The sequence below is a fragment of the Tachypleus tridentatus genome, chromosome 10 (genome assembly GCF_004210375.1).
Source record: "Tachypleus tridentatus isolate NWPU-2018 chromosome 10, ASM421037v1, whole genome shotgun sequence".
In the NCBI taxonomy this organism is placed as follows: Eukaryota; Metazoa; Arthropoda; class Merostomata; order Xiphosura; family Limulidae; genus Tachypleus; species Tachypleus tridentatus.
In genome coordinates, this window is record NC_134834.1 from 31053883 (window position 1) to 31070650 (window position 16768).

The 16768-nt window shown below is 32.5% G+C and overlaps 1 protein-coding gene across 17 annotated transcripts in view; it reads left to right on the forward strand.

Annotated features, from left to right (window-relative positions):
- Positions 1–16768, forward strand: part of LOC143228989 (mediator of RNA polymerase II transcription subunit 25-like) — a 49203-nt gene that overhangs the window by 27071 nt on the left and 5364 nt on the right. For 14 of the 17 annotated variants that reach the window (XM_076460568.1, XM_076460556.1, XM_076460559.1 and 11 more), the window contains 5 exons: positions 226–563; positions 5691–5881; positions 7256–7424; positions 8187–8354; positions 10228–10290. In XM_076460568.1, the coding sequence (XP_076316683.1) occupies positions 226–563; positions 5691–5881; positions 7256–7424; positions 8187–8354; positions 10228–10290 (929 nt within the window). The remainder of the gene's footprint in view (positions 1–225; positions 564–5690; positions 5882–7255; positions 7425–8186; positions 8355–10227; positions 10291–16768) is intronic. The other 3 variants (XM_076460564.1, XM_076460565.1, XM_076460566.1) reach the window with 1 other exon arrangement.

Sequence of the window (16768 nt, forward strand, 5' to 3'; positions counted from 1 at the left end):
ATATCAATAATTAGTGTACAAATTAGATTTGTTTTTAATGAACATTTATCAGTTCTCTTGTGTAGCGTGAAATAGTACCAGTGTATGAATGTGGAAAATGGAATGTTGGTTTTAATTGTTTACCCAAAGGGTTTTCTCAACCTACTTAAAAAAGAAAAAAAAATGTTTTTGTTTGAATCTGTAGCAAAGGTATTTAACTTTTGATGTCATTTCTTTCATTTTTAGGGGTTATGACTCAGCCAGCAGGAACTGGACTTCGTGGCCAAATACAAACTGTGGGAATGAGGATGGTAACACCCCAACAGCAGCAGGGAGCTACTAGTGGTCAAAATACAGTGAATATCCAGCTAGGTCAGGTATCATCTGTTGGTCAGCAACAGCACACAGCAAGTGTCACCCCAATTCAGCAAAATGCTGGCATTCCAGTTCCTATGCCAAATCAAATGGCCAGTTCCAGCAGTACAGCCCCTATTCTGATTTCCCAAGTTCCAATTATGGCCACAGCACCTTCAGGAAATATTCCTAATTTAGGAATTGGAGGAGCCACTACTACTCAGCAACAGGTAAGAGAAGATGAACCATCAAATTTTGATTTATTATACTAATTATTGAGAATGAGAGCTTGATATGGCATCATATTCACTATTTATTCTACTGCAACTCTGTGCTAAAAGAAAAAGTTTAAGTGACTTTAAAATTCTGTGTGATTGCACATTTCTCTGTAGACAAACTTAAGGAACCCAATCAGTAAGTAGGGGATTGATTAATTGCAATACTGACAATATATTTGTTCAAATTTTTCTGTGTGACATTTGTGTTTAGACAGCCTGTAACCAACAAAAATTAATATTAACCACAACCAACTTGTCATAAATACTTTTAAAAAATCTGATTAGAAAGTCAGTGCAAACTCTTTCAATATTTTTAAGGTTAAGTGAGGTGAGCATATTACTTTGTTACCACCTGAAGCAATTTTAAGAATATTTTGTCATAGCAAAAATGAATTCTGATCATCAGTGGTAGAAAGCATTGAATTTTTTTTAATTTGTTAAATTTAAAACTGGATGTATTGAGAAGTAAAAATTTTTGTAATTAGTGACATGAAGGAAGTTAACAACTCAATTTTGTGTAATCAAGCTCTGTTAGATAAATGAGGCAAATATTAAATTGTATAATCCTTTTTGTTTTTATATTGAAATAATAAATGCTCACTTTTGTATCTCTTAGTCCTTCATGGTTTTTAATACTTTTAACATGTTAAAATGTGAACAAGTTTTTTCTAATATCATACTTACCTCTTCTCACAAGATTATTTATTCCTGTTCAGTGTTGTTCTCTCTGTGGAGAATTTTTCTTTATGCATGCCACAATCCTTGTATCCCCCTCTTTTTTGGAGTTAGTGCATTCCAACTTTGTGCATGTGACTTCATCTACTGAACCTCCACTTCTCATTCAGCAACTTTTGAGTACATTTTCTTTTGTTTTGTGATTTTCATTTCAAGTGGTTCTATTTTCTTATACGTTATCACATTTCTCCCAGTTTATTATCATCGCTTTTTTCTACTAGACAGTTTTGTGCTGTTTCTGTGACTTATGAATTTTTAAATCAACATTACCACTTTAGAAGTCATACCAATGACCAATCTTATATCTAAGTTTCAGGCAATCTAATCTTGGTCTCTGAATTTATCCACTGGGAGATAGAATGCTACTTGGGTCACCCTCTATCCCTTGGTGGGTTCAAATCCCCGTAGCACCAAACATGCTCGCCCTTTCAGCCGTGGAGGCGTTATAATGTTACGGTCAATCCCACTATTCATTGGTAAAAGAGTAGCCCAAGAGTTGGCAGTGGGTGGTGATGACTAGCTGCCACCCCTCTAGTCTTACACTGCTAAATTAGGGATGGCTAGCACAGATAGCCCTCTAGTAGCTTTGCATGAAATTAAAAAAAAAACAAATAATCTGTTCCTTGACATTACCAGAGATCTTTCAGATTATTAAATATTCAGCATGACATCAATTTGTATCTTTTTTCCTTCTCCCAAATTTACTGTTTCTTCCCAGTTCCAGCCTGAAGAATCACCTAGGCCTTTCTCAGCTTTCATGAATTTTATATTTAAAGTGTGTAATGTTTTATCTTTTCCCTGTTTCTTATTCCCCTTATTTTTTGTTACATGAACATTCTTCTCAACCACTTTTGGTTTTCACATTTTTCTCTGTCTCACTTTTCTTTACCCCATTTACTTTCCTCTGCCTTAAGATCCTTTGACTCGCCAGCATTTTTCAGTGGCAGTTTAAGGTTTGCTTTTACAGTAGGCTATGTTACCAGTTGACCATCTCGTACAGGGATTTTTTTTGTCTTTTTGTGGTCCCCCCCCAAAAAAAAATAAAATTGGGGATTTGCAGCTGATCTTCAGTTTGTCATGCCCACAACAACTTCATTGCACTCCTAAGTTCACTATAAATCCTTTTCTCATCAAGAATTGTGGGTGACAACAGTAGATGTCTTCAGTGCCTATCTCCACATCTTTTATAGCCCTTTAATCATTACTATACCTTTTTTAATTTGTTCAACTCTGTATGGTTTACCTATTTCAGGCTCTTCCCTTGACTCCATACGTCATTTGTCATGTCATTTAGACCTTTATACATCGCATCAATGTTCTCGAACTCATAGGGTTTAGTGGGTGTTTTCTCACTCATCACCATCTGGTGGTGGTTTATTCTAACAACCCTATGATGATGACTCTCTTATCAACCATCAAGGAGGCACCTTTTGGGATTCTCCCCAATTGGATGCATTTGTCACATATCTTAAAGTTGCTCCTTTTTTGGTTACCTGTCCTGCATACTTCACCCAGGATTGATCTTGCAAATATCTTTGTATTCCCTCCCATCCATTTTTTTTTCATCAGGTGATTTCTCCAGTACATTCCATTTCTTGTTAGGTCCTCTGGTTTACACCCCATTGACCAGAACAATCCTGTTTCCCAAGGATTCAATGACTACTCCTCTCACCACCTGTCCCTCCTCCTTTCACTGTTTCCCTCCCTTCTGCTTAAACCTTAGTTCCTTGCTTTTCAGCTCAATCTCCCCATCCTGTGTCTTTATGCTTGACTTTTGTCCAGTCCTTGGCAGTTAGATCTGGTTTCATGCATCAAGTTTCCTCCATGCTAGCTACTTCCATTTGTTCATCTTCCATGGAAGTTAACTAGGACAACTGACGGGTCCTTTACTATTGATCTGCTGGCAAGGGATATCTTGCCACCTATCCTTTAGTAGCTTGAGTAGCAGAATTTCTCACCTGGCTCTTCAGTTGAGGATCTTCGTTCTTTTTGAATTCCTGATATAGGGCAGCCCTCTCCCATACTTTCCATTTCTTCAAATCCAGTAGAGTTTTTACTTCCCCCATTCTCACTGTGGTCCTGCATTCCTTCCAAAAGTCTCCCAGACATTCTTCATTTCCAGATTGGGGCATTAATGTAGTTCTCCATTTGGACCACTTTTCTCATGCTCCTTGTTTCATTTATTGCTATTCTGAGTTATTTACAGTTGACATTTTACATACCCTTTATCATCCTTGTTTTCTCCTTTGTTTTGATTTCCTTTTTTTTCTCAAGACCATTATAGCTGAGGAAGGTTGTTCCTCCTTTTCTCCTATCTGTCTGCCTTCCTTCTCTCTCCTGTCATTACCTTCATTTAGACCTCGATAGACTGCTGTGTCCTGTGTTATGTAGCACATACAGCTACCCTTATGATTGGAGTCCACTTTTTCATCCTTTTGGCCTACCTTCCTTCTCCCATCAAGTTTGTCATCTCACACTTTCCCTTGTTTCCCATCCTTGTTGTCTGCTGGAGGAGATTCTGCAAGCTAGAATGTAAACCAGGCCCAGTACTTTTGTCTCCAATTATCTTCATCACATCACGCTTTTGTCGTCATCTGATTTTTGTCTTCCATCATTAGTTGTGCTCCTGACTTTGATGCAGCTTTAACTGGTAAATTTTGTTCCTTTTCCTCTTTATAGGGGCCTTTTTTCTTCTCTCTTTTTTCATACAGATCCCACTCTGTGGCATGTGGTGCTCGATCAGGTGTTCTTTAACTTACAATTTGCACTATAAGCCATGTTGACTCATGCTCTCTTATCCATGGCTATGCATGTTCACTGTGGAGTTGGGTATACCACAAGATTGCTAGAAGGTTATCTACTTTGCAATAGTTTCTTTGTCTTTTCCAGATTATACCACTCATGGACTACATGAATAAAGTTACCAATCCCTGTCATGCCTTAAATGAATAACTCAGTATAGTCTGCTTTTCAAAGTAGGATATCATGGTCATCTGGTAATAATGTTCTTCCAGACTCTCCAATGCATTCTTATTCCCCTTTTTCAAAATGGAATACAAACAAGTCTTTGTCACTTTCAATTTCCAAACTTTCATGAGTGATTACCCATGGAGGCACCCTCCTGAATGCATTTCCATTGAAATGTTGGCTACATCCCATTTAGTTGAGAGTAAATTGGTGGTGTTCTGCTGGTGTAGGTGTGATATGCCTTCCAAAAAGTATCCATAACCACTGGTGTTAATCTATTACCTTACAACCTAATGTGGCCTCCTACAATTTATTTACACATACAGTTGAGTTGATCCATCATCTTGATGATTGATGTGGCCTACCTGTTAAACATTCCATACCACCTGGAGTTGATCCATTGTATATGCAGTTCATCATATTTAATTGGAAGTTTTCATCTAACATTACATGGATATCAGATTCCAATATTGAAGTGTTGAATTCAAGTGAACTAATCAGTACAAGTCTTCACACAAGTTGAATCCATCCTCTCGGTGCTGGGTGGCCAATCCTGATTTGCTTTAGTGTGTTGATCCTTATGTAGTACAGAGGAATTGAAACAGATCTTGATACCCAGTTCTTGGGTTTGGCGTGAAGACATTATGATCTTTATCCTACTACCATGCAAATGTCATTATTTCATAGAAGTGGTTTTGGATGTAAGTGACTTGGTGGGTATGATTCAACAAGCCCTAGCCACTTTTATACCTGGCAACTTCCACTCTTGTGTTTTATAAACTATACACAAGGATGAAGAGCACACTTGGCTCAGAAGTGGTGTACTTCCTTTCCTTTTATCTCCAGATTTTCTATTGTGGTCAAGAGTACCCTGTGATTGCTTTTAGGGGTGCTTCTGTTATTCCTTTACACCGGTTCCTCCTCATTATTAGTGTGGGATTCTAGCTAATTTTGTGAGTGAAGGTAAGTATTAGAAGTTATAGTTTTCCTATACTGAAAATTGTAATTCTCATAGATACTTACTCTTCTCACACTTCCAAGTTTTCTGGTGTGTACACCTTCTGCTAAATTTCAAAGTGAAGGTTCAGTAGAGAAGTATAGGAGTAATTGCATGTCCCATGAGCATAGTATGCTGCTATTTGTTAATAGATGACACATGATAATTTGCATGACAGACATGTTGGGATGTACTAATTCCAACAAGGAGGGAGTACAAGACTTGTGGGATACATATTTTGTATATAAAGGGCAACACTGAACAAGAATAGCTAACCTTGTAAGTAGAGGTAAGTACCTATCTGAAATACATTTCCACTTTAGAAAAAATTAACTTTCAGATTTTGTTAAAGGAAAATATACATTTATGAACTTCTTTAGCAACCTCAAGGAGGAGCTCCATCACAAACTGCATCTGGTGCAATGAAGGAGAAAAAAATTATTTGGCAGGGGATATTTGAGTATTCAGAAAAACAGGTGCCAAACAACCTTGGAACTAACACAGCAGCTCGCATCTTGCATCCATTACATTGTTCCATAGCCAGCTTTGTTGTAAATGGGGAAACGGAATTGTAAGTTTTTGTATAGTGTGCTATTTTATCTTATTCTCAAACACAGAGACCTATAATTTATGGAATACCTTCATTTATAAACTCATTAGTTGACTACTAATTTTAAGCAAGGAGAAGATTATCTTGATGTTAAAATAAATTTACATTTTGGTCAATATTCTTGGATGTTCTTAAAATATTTAATGTTAACATCTAGAGTGGGAATCTTCTATCTTGGGAACTTTAGGAAAATTGATAAACATTAAGAATATAAACTGTATGTAAAACAATTGTATGTGGTTTTTATAATACAATACTAGGCAGTAAACATTTCTATTAATTCTCATTTATTTTTACTATAATTATATTGTCTGGGTAGTTGTATAAATGAAGTTTTATGAGCTTCATTGATAAATCTGTGAAAGATAAATATTATTTTCAGTGGTGTGAGGAAAAATTCTTTAAATAAGCAATAAGGACATTGGACATGGAAATTGATATTCCTATATAATATTTTTGTATTGTTTGCAACTGCTGTCTGAATTGTAGAAACAGTGGAAAATAGACCTTTTGTAATCACCATACAAAGGATGAATGGCATGTTATATTATTCTTAACACAAATAAGTAATCAAACACACTCAGGCCACAGTGTGTACAAGTTCAATCAAGATAGCTTACTAAGAAAAAAAAAAAAAAAAAAATAGAGGAAAATCAGCAAAATGTTCTTTGGGAAAGAATGTTTTTCTAAACCCAGTGCTGAAGTCCAGAAAAATAGTGACAAAATGTGCAAGAGAAAAGTAGCTCTACAGAGGAGTTCACTGCCAGTTTTTGAGATACCACTACAAGTAATGAGCAAGTAGGGTTACTTTCATCAAGTGCTGTATAGTTAGTTATCAGCAACTTCATTGAAGTCCAAGAAGCCAAGGATAATCTGTTATGTACTGGATTTAAGACTGCCATGTAAGAACTTAAGAATGGTTATAAATGAGAGGAAGGCCATTCAGCCCATTTTATTCATTTGATTATTGATCTAGAAATCCCATTAAAGATCCAAGACCCATCATCAACAACATGGCTGGGAAGTTGGGTCTAGAAAGACATTACTCCCTGTTTATCAGTACTAAACTTATCTACATGTAAATTTCTAAACGGTTGCAATTGTGCTTTTTTTAGTTTTGGTTTTACAGCAATAGAAGCACAAGGCTCTTGCATATAGTTATTTTTGTTTTGGGAATTTTTTTAACTTATTTGGATACTTCTATAATTAAATAATTAACTATAATTAAAAGCCATTTTTGCAATTATGGATATTATTTGTGTGTGTGATAAACAAACCTGAAGTGTTATTATTTTGCAAGAATTTGTTTGCTTATTCAAAAATGTCTATTTCTAGCTCTGGAGAAAAATGGCCAGGAAAGCTTCTCCTACATCTTATTCCTAAGAATTATATTCTTAGTTTGTTTCAAATTTTAAAGAATGCATCTCGCGTTTTGACACTTCACTTTTCTCAGGATTCAGAAGTATGTCAAAAACTGATGAGGACTATGCACAGTGGTAGCTTGGTAAGTTGTACTGTATTAATGTGTTGTTATCTAGATCAAGTAGAGATATACACCTATTGTTTCCTTAAGTTTTGTTGTATCAAGTGTTGTAAACTACAAATAAAGGCATATTGTACTTGTGTTTAATCTACTCTTTGTAAAACACCAGATATTACTTACTACCTATCAGAAGTGATATCTTGCCATAGGAAAGATATTAATGCTCAATCAGGCTAATCCTTTTACTTCTCTGAAAGTGTATTACAGGTATTCAAATTTTTGTTCCAACCACTGATAGCAGTATGAACATGAGTATTACTTTGTTATCTGCTCTCTAACAAGTTGTCTACTCAACTTTGACACGCATCTTTTACATGTATTTGTCTTCCTTCTATATTGTTCTTTCTCATTTAATACTAACTAGGAAACATTTATTACCACTGTTATCTTCAATAGATATTCATTTTTATTTTTCATGAATGTTCTATTCACTTTTTTTTTTTAAATATACTTTGCAAGCTTTTGCAATACAATAATAGAAACATCACAAAATGAGAAATTAGATAAACCAGATGCCCCCCCAAAGGTGTACCTCCTATGGTCTACCTTCTAAAGAACTTGTATTATCAGACTTATAATTTTGAAGTTAATCATTTTTATAATCCCACCTGATTTCTCAGTATCAAAGAAAAGACTGGAGTATAGTATGTTTTTGTTTCTAGGACTGTACTATAAAGTATGTTGATATTTTGTGTGGATAATGCATACCAGATGGTTTTGTAGGTAGGTTGTGTGCAATTTCCAACTACATGTGATATTAGAATGATGATTGTCTTACTTATGGGAGAAAAAGGCTTCATGGGTTTTGTCCCAAACGACCAGGATGGATTTGTAGCCTCTATGAGGCAGATGGTGGAAAACTCTCGAAAAACAGGGAAGCAGCCTAAAATGGTAAGACCATTTGAATTGAGATTAGTCAAAAACTTCCATAATTTGTTTTTGATTTTTATACAATGTTGTATTCCATTTATAATTTTAATTTGCTTTTGATAAAAACTATTGCTATTTAGATAATTAGTGTAAAAACATAAAATATCAGTAAAAGTATTAAGATATTTATCTAAGGAGAAAATTTTAAATAGTTTTATACATGTAAATAAATTGTCATGTGCAAATGCTATCTATATATTTATAAGAGAAATTCCTGAAAATCAGTCATGCTGCATTTCTCATTTCTTTTACACCTAAACTTTGACTTGTAGAAAAAGTGTTCTAGATTGGTTTTGAAAAGCTCTATATTGATTAAGACCTTTTCTTATCTCAAATAAAAAATTTAAAAAAAAAGAAAGTAATGTATTAAATGTTTTATATTACACATATAAACATTACATAATTTTACAAATCTGCTACTTAGTTTCGTGTCACTGAAAGTTTCTGCCTGTGTGTGTAAAGAACATTCATACAAGTATTCCTGTCATTTTGATAGTCATTTGTAGTTTGAAGTTTTTTTTTTTTTTACCTTTAATTAAAATCATAAAATTAATTTTTTTGCAAGGAAGGTAAAAACTGTTTAGAATGATACAAAACCTGTTTTTATATATTTAGTATAGAATAAAATAGTTAACTGAACTGTCAAGAGGAATGAACAGTAACACTTTCATAAGCTAGACAAATTCATAATTTATTATACACATTGACCTAACATTACAAGGAAGTTTTCATAACTGGGAGTGATCGTTTATGATTAAAATTTTTGTTGAACTGTTGTTACCTTGATCATGTTTCTGAATAGGGTATTTTGACATCTGTGCTTTGGCCAAACATAAATGATAAATCAACTGTTTTTGTTTGGAAATGAATCCTAGATTTTGATCATCAGTTTTTTGGAAATTTCAGTTATTGTTTTTGTTATTAATAAAATATCTTTTTAGAGAATTTTTGAATATTAAAACAGTTAGAGCTGTTTTAATAATCGTAACTTTGTCAGCCAACTAGCACTATTATGTGATCAACTTAAAACTGACACTCTTGACCAAAATTGGATCTATTAACCCAAAATTGTTTCTTTTAAAAAAAAAACTGCTACTATAGATAGCAAGTTTGTGTTCTGTAAAACTATGCCATCTGTATGAGAAATTGCATCACCTCACTTTTTAAGAACCTACTTGCATAAACAAACTGCATTTAATAATAGGTTTTAGATATCTAAAAAAAAATTTAAACTTTATTGGATGCTTTTTGCTTCTCTCTACATTGTTGTTATTAGAGAAGTGTGTATTCTATCCACACTTTACTGTATAGTTATTTTAAATCAACCATTTGTGCCTGTAATTTAAAAATTCTGTATTTTGCTCTGTACAATATCTTCAACTCTCTATATTTCATAAAGACCTCAAGCTATTTAAAGTTATGCAAAACCAGAGTGTAGCTTGTACATTTTTCCCTTAAGTTTACATAACCTAGTTTTCTATCTACTTTTGTTAAAAACAGAACATCTTTTGCAGTTTGACATTTTCTCAAGTCTCATGAAACAGAATGAATGATTTCTTGAACAAGGAGTACAATATAGAAACTTTACAAGTTTGCATGTTGACTGTGTTGCATACTAGTATGTTTTTTGTTGTTAGGTTTTGTATATTAATATTTAGAACTTTTTTTATTGCTTGTACATATTTATAGTCATGCATGTGATATAAAGTGAAGAAAGCTGTACTAAGTTATTATGGTTATAGCTCATTTCAGGTTTTTGTTTGAAATGTTAATTTTGTTTTTGCTTGTTTCTTTGTGTTATTGATGAACATGTGTTGTTTGTGTTGCGATGTAGATGGCGCAGCAACAGACGCCAACCCAAGCTCTTGCTCAGAACACATTCAACACAGTCTACCAGGTAAATTTGGAGTCAATAGTTCTCAAGTTTTTTTTGATACTCTTGTAGTCTGATCTGTCCTTTTGAATGAATTATTTTTGTCATTGCTATCTTTGCCCATAACTGTGAGAAAAAAGTTGGAAGATAAATGCATGCATGCAAAATCCCAAGTCTCTTAATTTTCTATACCTGCATTTCCTCTGCTATTCTCTGCCTGTTCTCCTCTGTTCTTTAGCTAACATTTATAACATTTGTCATTACCAGTTTGGTTGCTTGCTCTTTAGTGAAATGACGGGATATTTGCTGTCAGTTGAAAGCCATGAATTGATCTATGTAAATGGGCTATTGAAAATTAACTTGTCTTTGACATTAAATATGCAAGGACAACATTTTATTTGCTTGAAATTGAATTGTAATAGTTTATGAAAGATGCTTCTTTATTGAACAATTATACAAGTGTTGTTATATAAAGCTGGAGGTGTACATTGTCAAGCTTTACTAACTTTTCAGTGTTCTTGATGGATTGCAAAATTTTGTCTGCTATAAAGTGTTACATGTCAGAAAGGTAAGCTTGTGCTTAAACTTGTGGCATTGTGCAACTAATTTATAATCAATAGTTTTCTTGTGTCTTCTTTTATCTTTTCTGGTTTGTTTTGTAAGCTGCTACTTCTCAGTTTACCTATCACTACATGTAACTACCACCTTCAAAAACAATCTGAGACTTTTTTTTTTTTCTATTAAGTCCTTGAATGTCTGTATATATTCATAAAAGTATTTACTTTTGAATATGTTAATAGTCAAAATAGTGTGTTAAATCCATCTTATTTCCCTGAAAAGCTTAGCAATAGATCTCGATTAGGACAAGAATACAAACAGACTAAACCACCTTTATTTAGTAATATAAACATATTGAACTCTCGCAAACTGTGGAAAGCCTAGCAGAAAAATGATGGCTAAGATTTCCTACATCATTTTGGTTGAATTCATAGCATCTGCAACAATGAGATCCAGACTTCCATCATCTTGTATTAAATGATGGAATGGTATTCCTGGAGAATATAGAAGTATGTTTATTCTGTGTTTTGTGAAATGAAAATTATTTGGACAGCTAAACTAAAAACATGCTGAAATGAGCATACTTAAATAGTACATTGTAATTGCAAATTTAATTGTTGTAACTTGTTAATTCTCACTACTGCCCATAGTTTCTAGAACCATTCATATTGATCTCTCTGTTCTTGCTAAATAGTTCTGCAAAGGAACTTTTTAAGTAAAACTTTTATGCAAACTGTAGTTGTAGTGCTTCATTTTGTAGTATTGATAAGTTAAGATATTCATATACATAAAATGTTCTTGCAGAAAAACTATAATTACTCTAATTAAAAGGTCACCTACCCCTTCAGTGATACCATATTAGATCCAGATATGCTACATTCAACCAGTATACCAACACGACTTACCTTGCCTTAAATTAAGTTCATTTCTATTTAATGCCTACTTTTAACTTTAGATAAATGAAGCAACTAATGGATTGGATGTGAAAGACAAGAACAAATATAAAATTGTATTTAAAGTTAGTTCATACAAGATTTTTAAAAGATTATTATATGACTTTGTTTCTAGAATTGAAGTGTGACTAGGACTGGCACACAGTTTTTAAAAACTGAAATATTATTGAAATGGTGACATAGAAATTTTAGTATTACTTGTAACTAACAGTTAGTCAAAAAATACATTAGAAATTTTAACAAATTGTAGGAATGCTCTAAAATGTTAAGATACCAGGATAACTTAGTTGTTTTATTAATGTACATTTTTATAAATTTAGTTAAGCTTTAACTTCAATAAACCAGAATAATTCAGTTTATCTCATTAACCCTTTTGTGACATGTCAGAGGTCAAAGGCTGTCTGTGCTTGTTGACTTGCATTCAATATTTTATTGAGCTACTGTTTTATGACTTTATCAATAAGTTTGAAATTGCATTGTATATTAATATTATATATGAGTAGATTTCTTAATTTAAAAGTAAATATTAAAAGCACTTATCTAAATTTAGATTTTAGTGAGTTGTGTGTTGAATAAGGGACTGTATAAAATTAGATATTTGTGATATTGAAATACTAAGCCTATAATTTTGAACAAATTAGGAGCTCATATTACTAATACCATCAAGCTAGAATATAAAGATAAGAGCCTCATATCTTTTATTTTGAGATATGGCTTATGTACTGAATCAAGCACGGTATGCCCTGTTTGACTCATTCCATGTTTTGACACAATCCGTTATATACTCTTACTACAGTATATAAATATGAATAACCAATGAACAGCTCAGAATGTCTCCAGAATGGTTTTCTAGCCATTTTGATCCTATGAAAAGTCTTCCAGGTTCTCTCAATCCAAGTTTTCAGGGAAGTAGGATGTATCTTTTTAGTGTGCTTAAAGTTTCATATTTTTTGTAAAGTATAAATACATTTTCATTACTAAGCTTAATAAATCATAATAGGGACTTCTATGGTATCATTGTAGTTATTTATGATTTTTTGGTTTTTCAACTGTGTGTGTATATGTATGTATGTATATATGTAATATAAAAAATAAAAAATCCTGCAAAAAGTTTGTTTTGATATCCTTTACTTGTGAAATTTTGAAAAGCATCAGTTTTATATTACTGAATATGTGACCTGAGTGCATGTGCAACACATAAATGCAAGCTGTGTAATGTTAGCTAAACATGACTGGAAGGTCAATATAATAAAAATATATATATATATATAGTGTTATAAGACTTAACCACTTTGACACTAAACATTTGCATTTTTTGTTATTTTCATGTTTGACTACATATTATATCTGGTAATCATCATAATAAATTATGATATAAATTATGGATTTTTGATTTTAGAATGATTAAGTGACAGACCCCACATAGGAAATAACAAAATGTAAAGTCTGAAATATAAGTGCAAATGCTTAATGTGTGCAAATGTGTATATGAACTTGTACATTAATCCTTTCCTCATGGGCTCAGTATAATGTAATTTTTATAAGTTTTAGCTAAACTTTAATGTCAAGATACCAGAGTAATTCAGTTTCTTATTAATGCACATTTGTATTTAATGTGACCTAATGGTTGGGGTCCAGAATTTAAGACGTGACAGTACTGATCATGTCTTGCACTTTCAGCTGTGTGTATAGTGTAAAAGTGACAATCACATTGTGCAACTCAGAAATTTGGGCAATACCATTGTGGCAGTAGGTGCTGCTTACTGGCTGCCTACTTCTGATCAGTAACTCAACATTTGAAAAACTACCTAACATTTAGGGTCTCTTACTTGGACAGTTACCTCAAATGTATATAACGTACCATTCAGAATGATTAATTTTAATTCTCATAGATGTGTTTGATGGAATTTAATGCAGCAACGTAATGTATAAGCTCATGTGTATCATCAAAACGTATATAAATATGTAGGAGGGTTCATGTGGGAATGACATTCTTGACATTCAGGAGGGGATGTACCACTTGACAGTATTCAATAATAGTGCAAGAATGACTTAAGTTTAAAAGTGCAGAGAAAGTAAAATACAACACCTGATTTCATAGCTTTGTTTAATTTGGAAAAAATATACAAGAAGTTTATAATTTCAAGTTTATCATTGTTCAGTAAGTGAATTGATCTGATAATTTGTTTTGATCAAACATTGTCGTTTTCAATGGACTTCAGATTTTGTATGTTTTTTTTTTTGTTGGCAGAAGAATTTTTTATTTTTTTTTTGTATGTTAAGTGCAATTAATTACTTTTTTGATAAGTGATTTAATCTATTTATTTAGAAACCAAACTTTTGATTTTCTTGTTTAAGTACAAAACAAGCCAGAAGTTGTTTTAGACTTTTACATAAAACACTTTCTTAAATTCTCCTTTTTTACTGCTGTGTCTGTATATCTTAGTTTAAAAATTGAGAAGCATACATGAAACTTCAATTTTTTTATTTTTTTTAATTACATCATTTGGTAAGTGAAGTAAGTCTGCCTTTTTCTTCATCAGTTAGATTCGTACCTGTTTTTAACTGTGTACTTCACTCATTGGCTAAAAACATTTGTCAACTTTTCATAGTTTCTGTATATGTGTGTATATTCTAATAGCTCATTATTGTATAGATAATTTAAGTTATCTCTGATTCAAGCCCTTTCTCTTTGTATTAAAATTCAATGAATTATGGAACTTGGCTTTTTATTTAAGAAAATAGATTCTTGTTCAGTTTGATGTCATATTCAATGGTAGTTTAAATGATGAAGTAAGCTAAATGGAATTCATGTCCCATATTTTGATTATGTTGGAATATTTAAGAGAAGGAGAGGTGTTGGCTGATCATTAAGTACATTCATAAATTTACATTTTGAGGTGGAATTTTGTTTTGCCAGTATGGGTGTCTTTACACTTTCCATGTGTGGATAAATACGTGACCCATAAGTAACAGGGTTGGTTCACCAACACAATGAGAACATGTGGGACTAAAAGTTCTGTCAACATAATTTCAGCATTTTAACTTCTGCTAAATTTGCTACTGAACTGTTAATTTAAAAAGCAAAAGCTGATAACAATTCACAGGCCTTTTCGCTTTGAAAGCTTAAAATTTTTAATTTCATTTATAATATTTGTATAGTGCAGTGTATTAATGGTTTTTTTTTTTGACATAGTATCTCTTAAGAATAAAACAATTTATAAAAATTATTAACTGTTAAATTTATGTATACACATACTGTTTTGTATGCAAAGCCTTAATATACAGACAAATTTAAATTTATTTTTAGCATTCACTTTCTTAGCTATTTTTCTCACAAGTGTAAAATATTTCTCTTTTGAAGTTCAAGTCTTTGTTTTATAATTTTTTTGTCTTAACTGTGGCATAGTGGCTCATGTTTGTTTCTTGATTGTATTTTTTTTAAGTATAAACTTTAGCACATTTCTTGCCTGATTTGAGATCTAATTAAAATATTTGCACTTGGAGGGTCAAACCCTTTAGAATTGATGTATTCTACGATGCCTAAGATCTAGTATATTAATTTATTCTATTCCTGTCAAAAATAATTTTATTTTCCATGTGAGTTGGTAGAAATCCTGTGGAATAATAAAATTGAAACCAGTAGTACTGGTACACCAAATTATAGCAAATAGAAAGGAAGAAAAGGTCTCAGATTAATTTACTCTCCTACCTAAAACAATTTCAAGTGTCACTGCTCTCATTTTATGGTAAATCTGGTGCTAGCATTGTGTTACTCTAAACACTTAGAGGGAAAAAAGCAATGTTTTTATTTTCAACATTAAGTGGTTTTAGCCACTTAAGTTATATTGTGATGGTCAGTCTCACTAATTATTGGTAAGAGTTAACAGTGGTGGTGGTATCTGTCTTCCCTCTAGTTTATTCCCTGCTAAGCTAGAAAGAATTAGTACAGATAGCAACCCCATAACTTTCTTAGAAGATCAAAGATGAGCATAAACCGTATCACTTCAATAAGGCAGTAAGAAGCAACAGAGTTATCAGAAAATATTCATAAACTTTTTTTTTTGTTCATGAAGAAAAATTATCCAAATTCGCAACCTGAACATAATAATTAGGTCATTGTTTTTTGTGACAGATGTTTTAAAAATAAATATATCTTCACAGTAAAAATAAAGAAACATGACATCGTGTGAATTTCAAACATGCATCTCCTGGTTTAAAAAGTAAGGGGAAAAGGAAGTAAGCTTAAGAAAAAAAATGATTTATTTATTTACATTTCTCACTTGCATCTTCCACAAAACAGGTTTTAATACGACAGTAGCATGCTACAGTTATTTACTTGTCCTAGTTGCACATAGTATGTTTATTCTTGCAATTACTATGAATAACTAAAGTATGCATTAGGATACAACTCTTTGCCAAAGTGTTAGCCAAAATGCTGGTTAAAAACATGTTTTTTTTCTTTATCTCAAGTTTTTGTATCTGGTAAACCAATTACTCTAAACATGTAACAGTCTAATAAATCAGTATTACAGTGTTTCCGTTGGTGGACATCCCAGCATATTATACACCCATAGTTTTTATGTATATACATTGAATTGAGTATTTAGAAGGCTATTGATGTCCATGCGTTGATCTCATCCTTCCACAGGCCTTATAAAATGTTTTTGGTTTCTGATTGACCCTATCTTACTACTGTTACCTTAACTTACTTTTCTGTATATTTTGTTTAAAAGATCTTGATTTGAACTGAAATATTCAGGCTCCTTTCTCAGTTCTTGTATTCCACTAGAGTAAATTGTGACCTCTGCTGGTCAGTCTCTACTATTGAAACAAGATAATGCATGTTTGTTCAGCTATTCTTGCAACTCCTCAAAATATTCAAAATATGTTGGCATCACAAGTAATGCATCATAGATGCACTCTTGAGCAACGTTTTACACATACAGCTATATTAGACAAGCAGTAAATAGATACCCAGTCTAAATGAC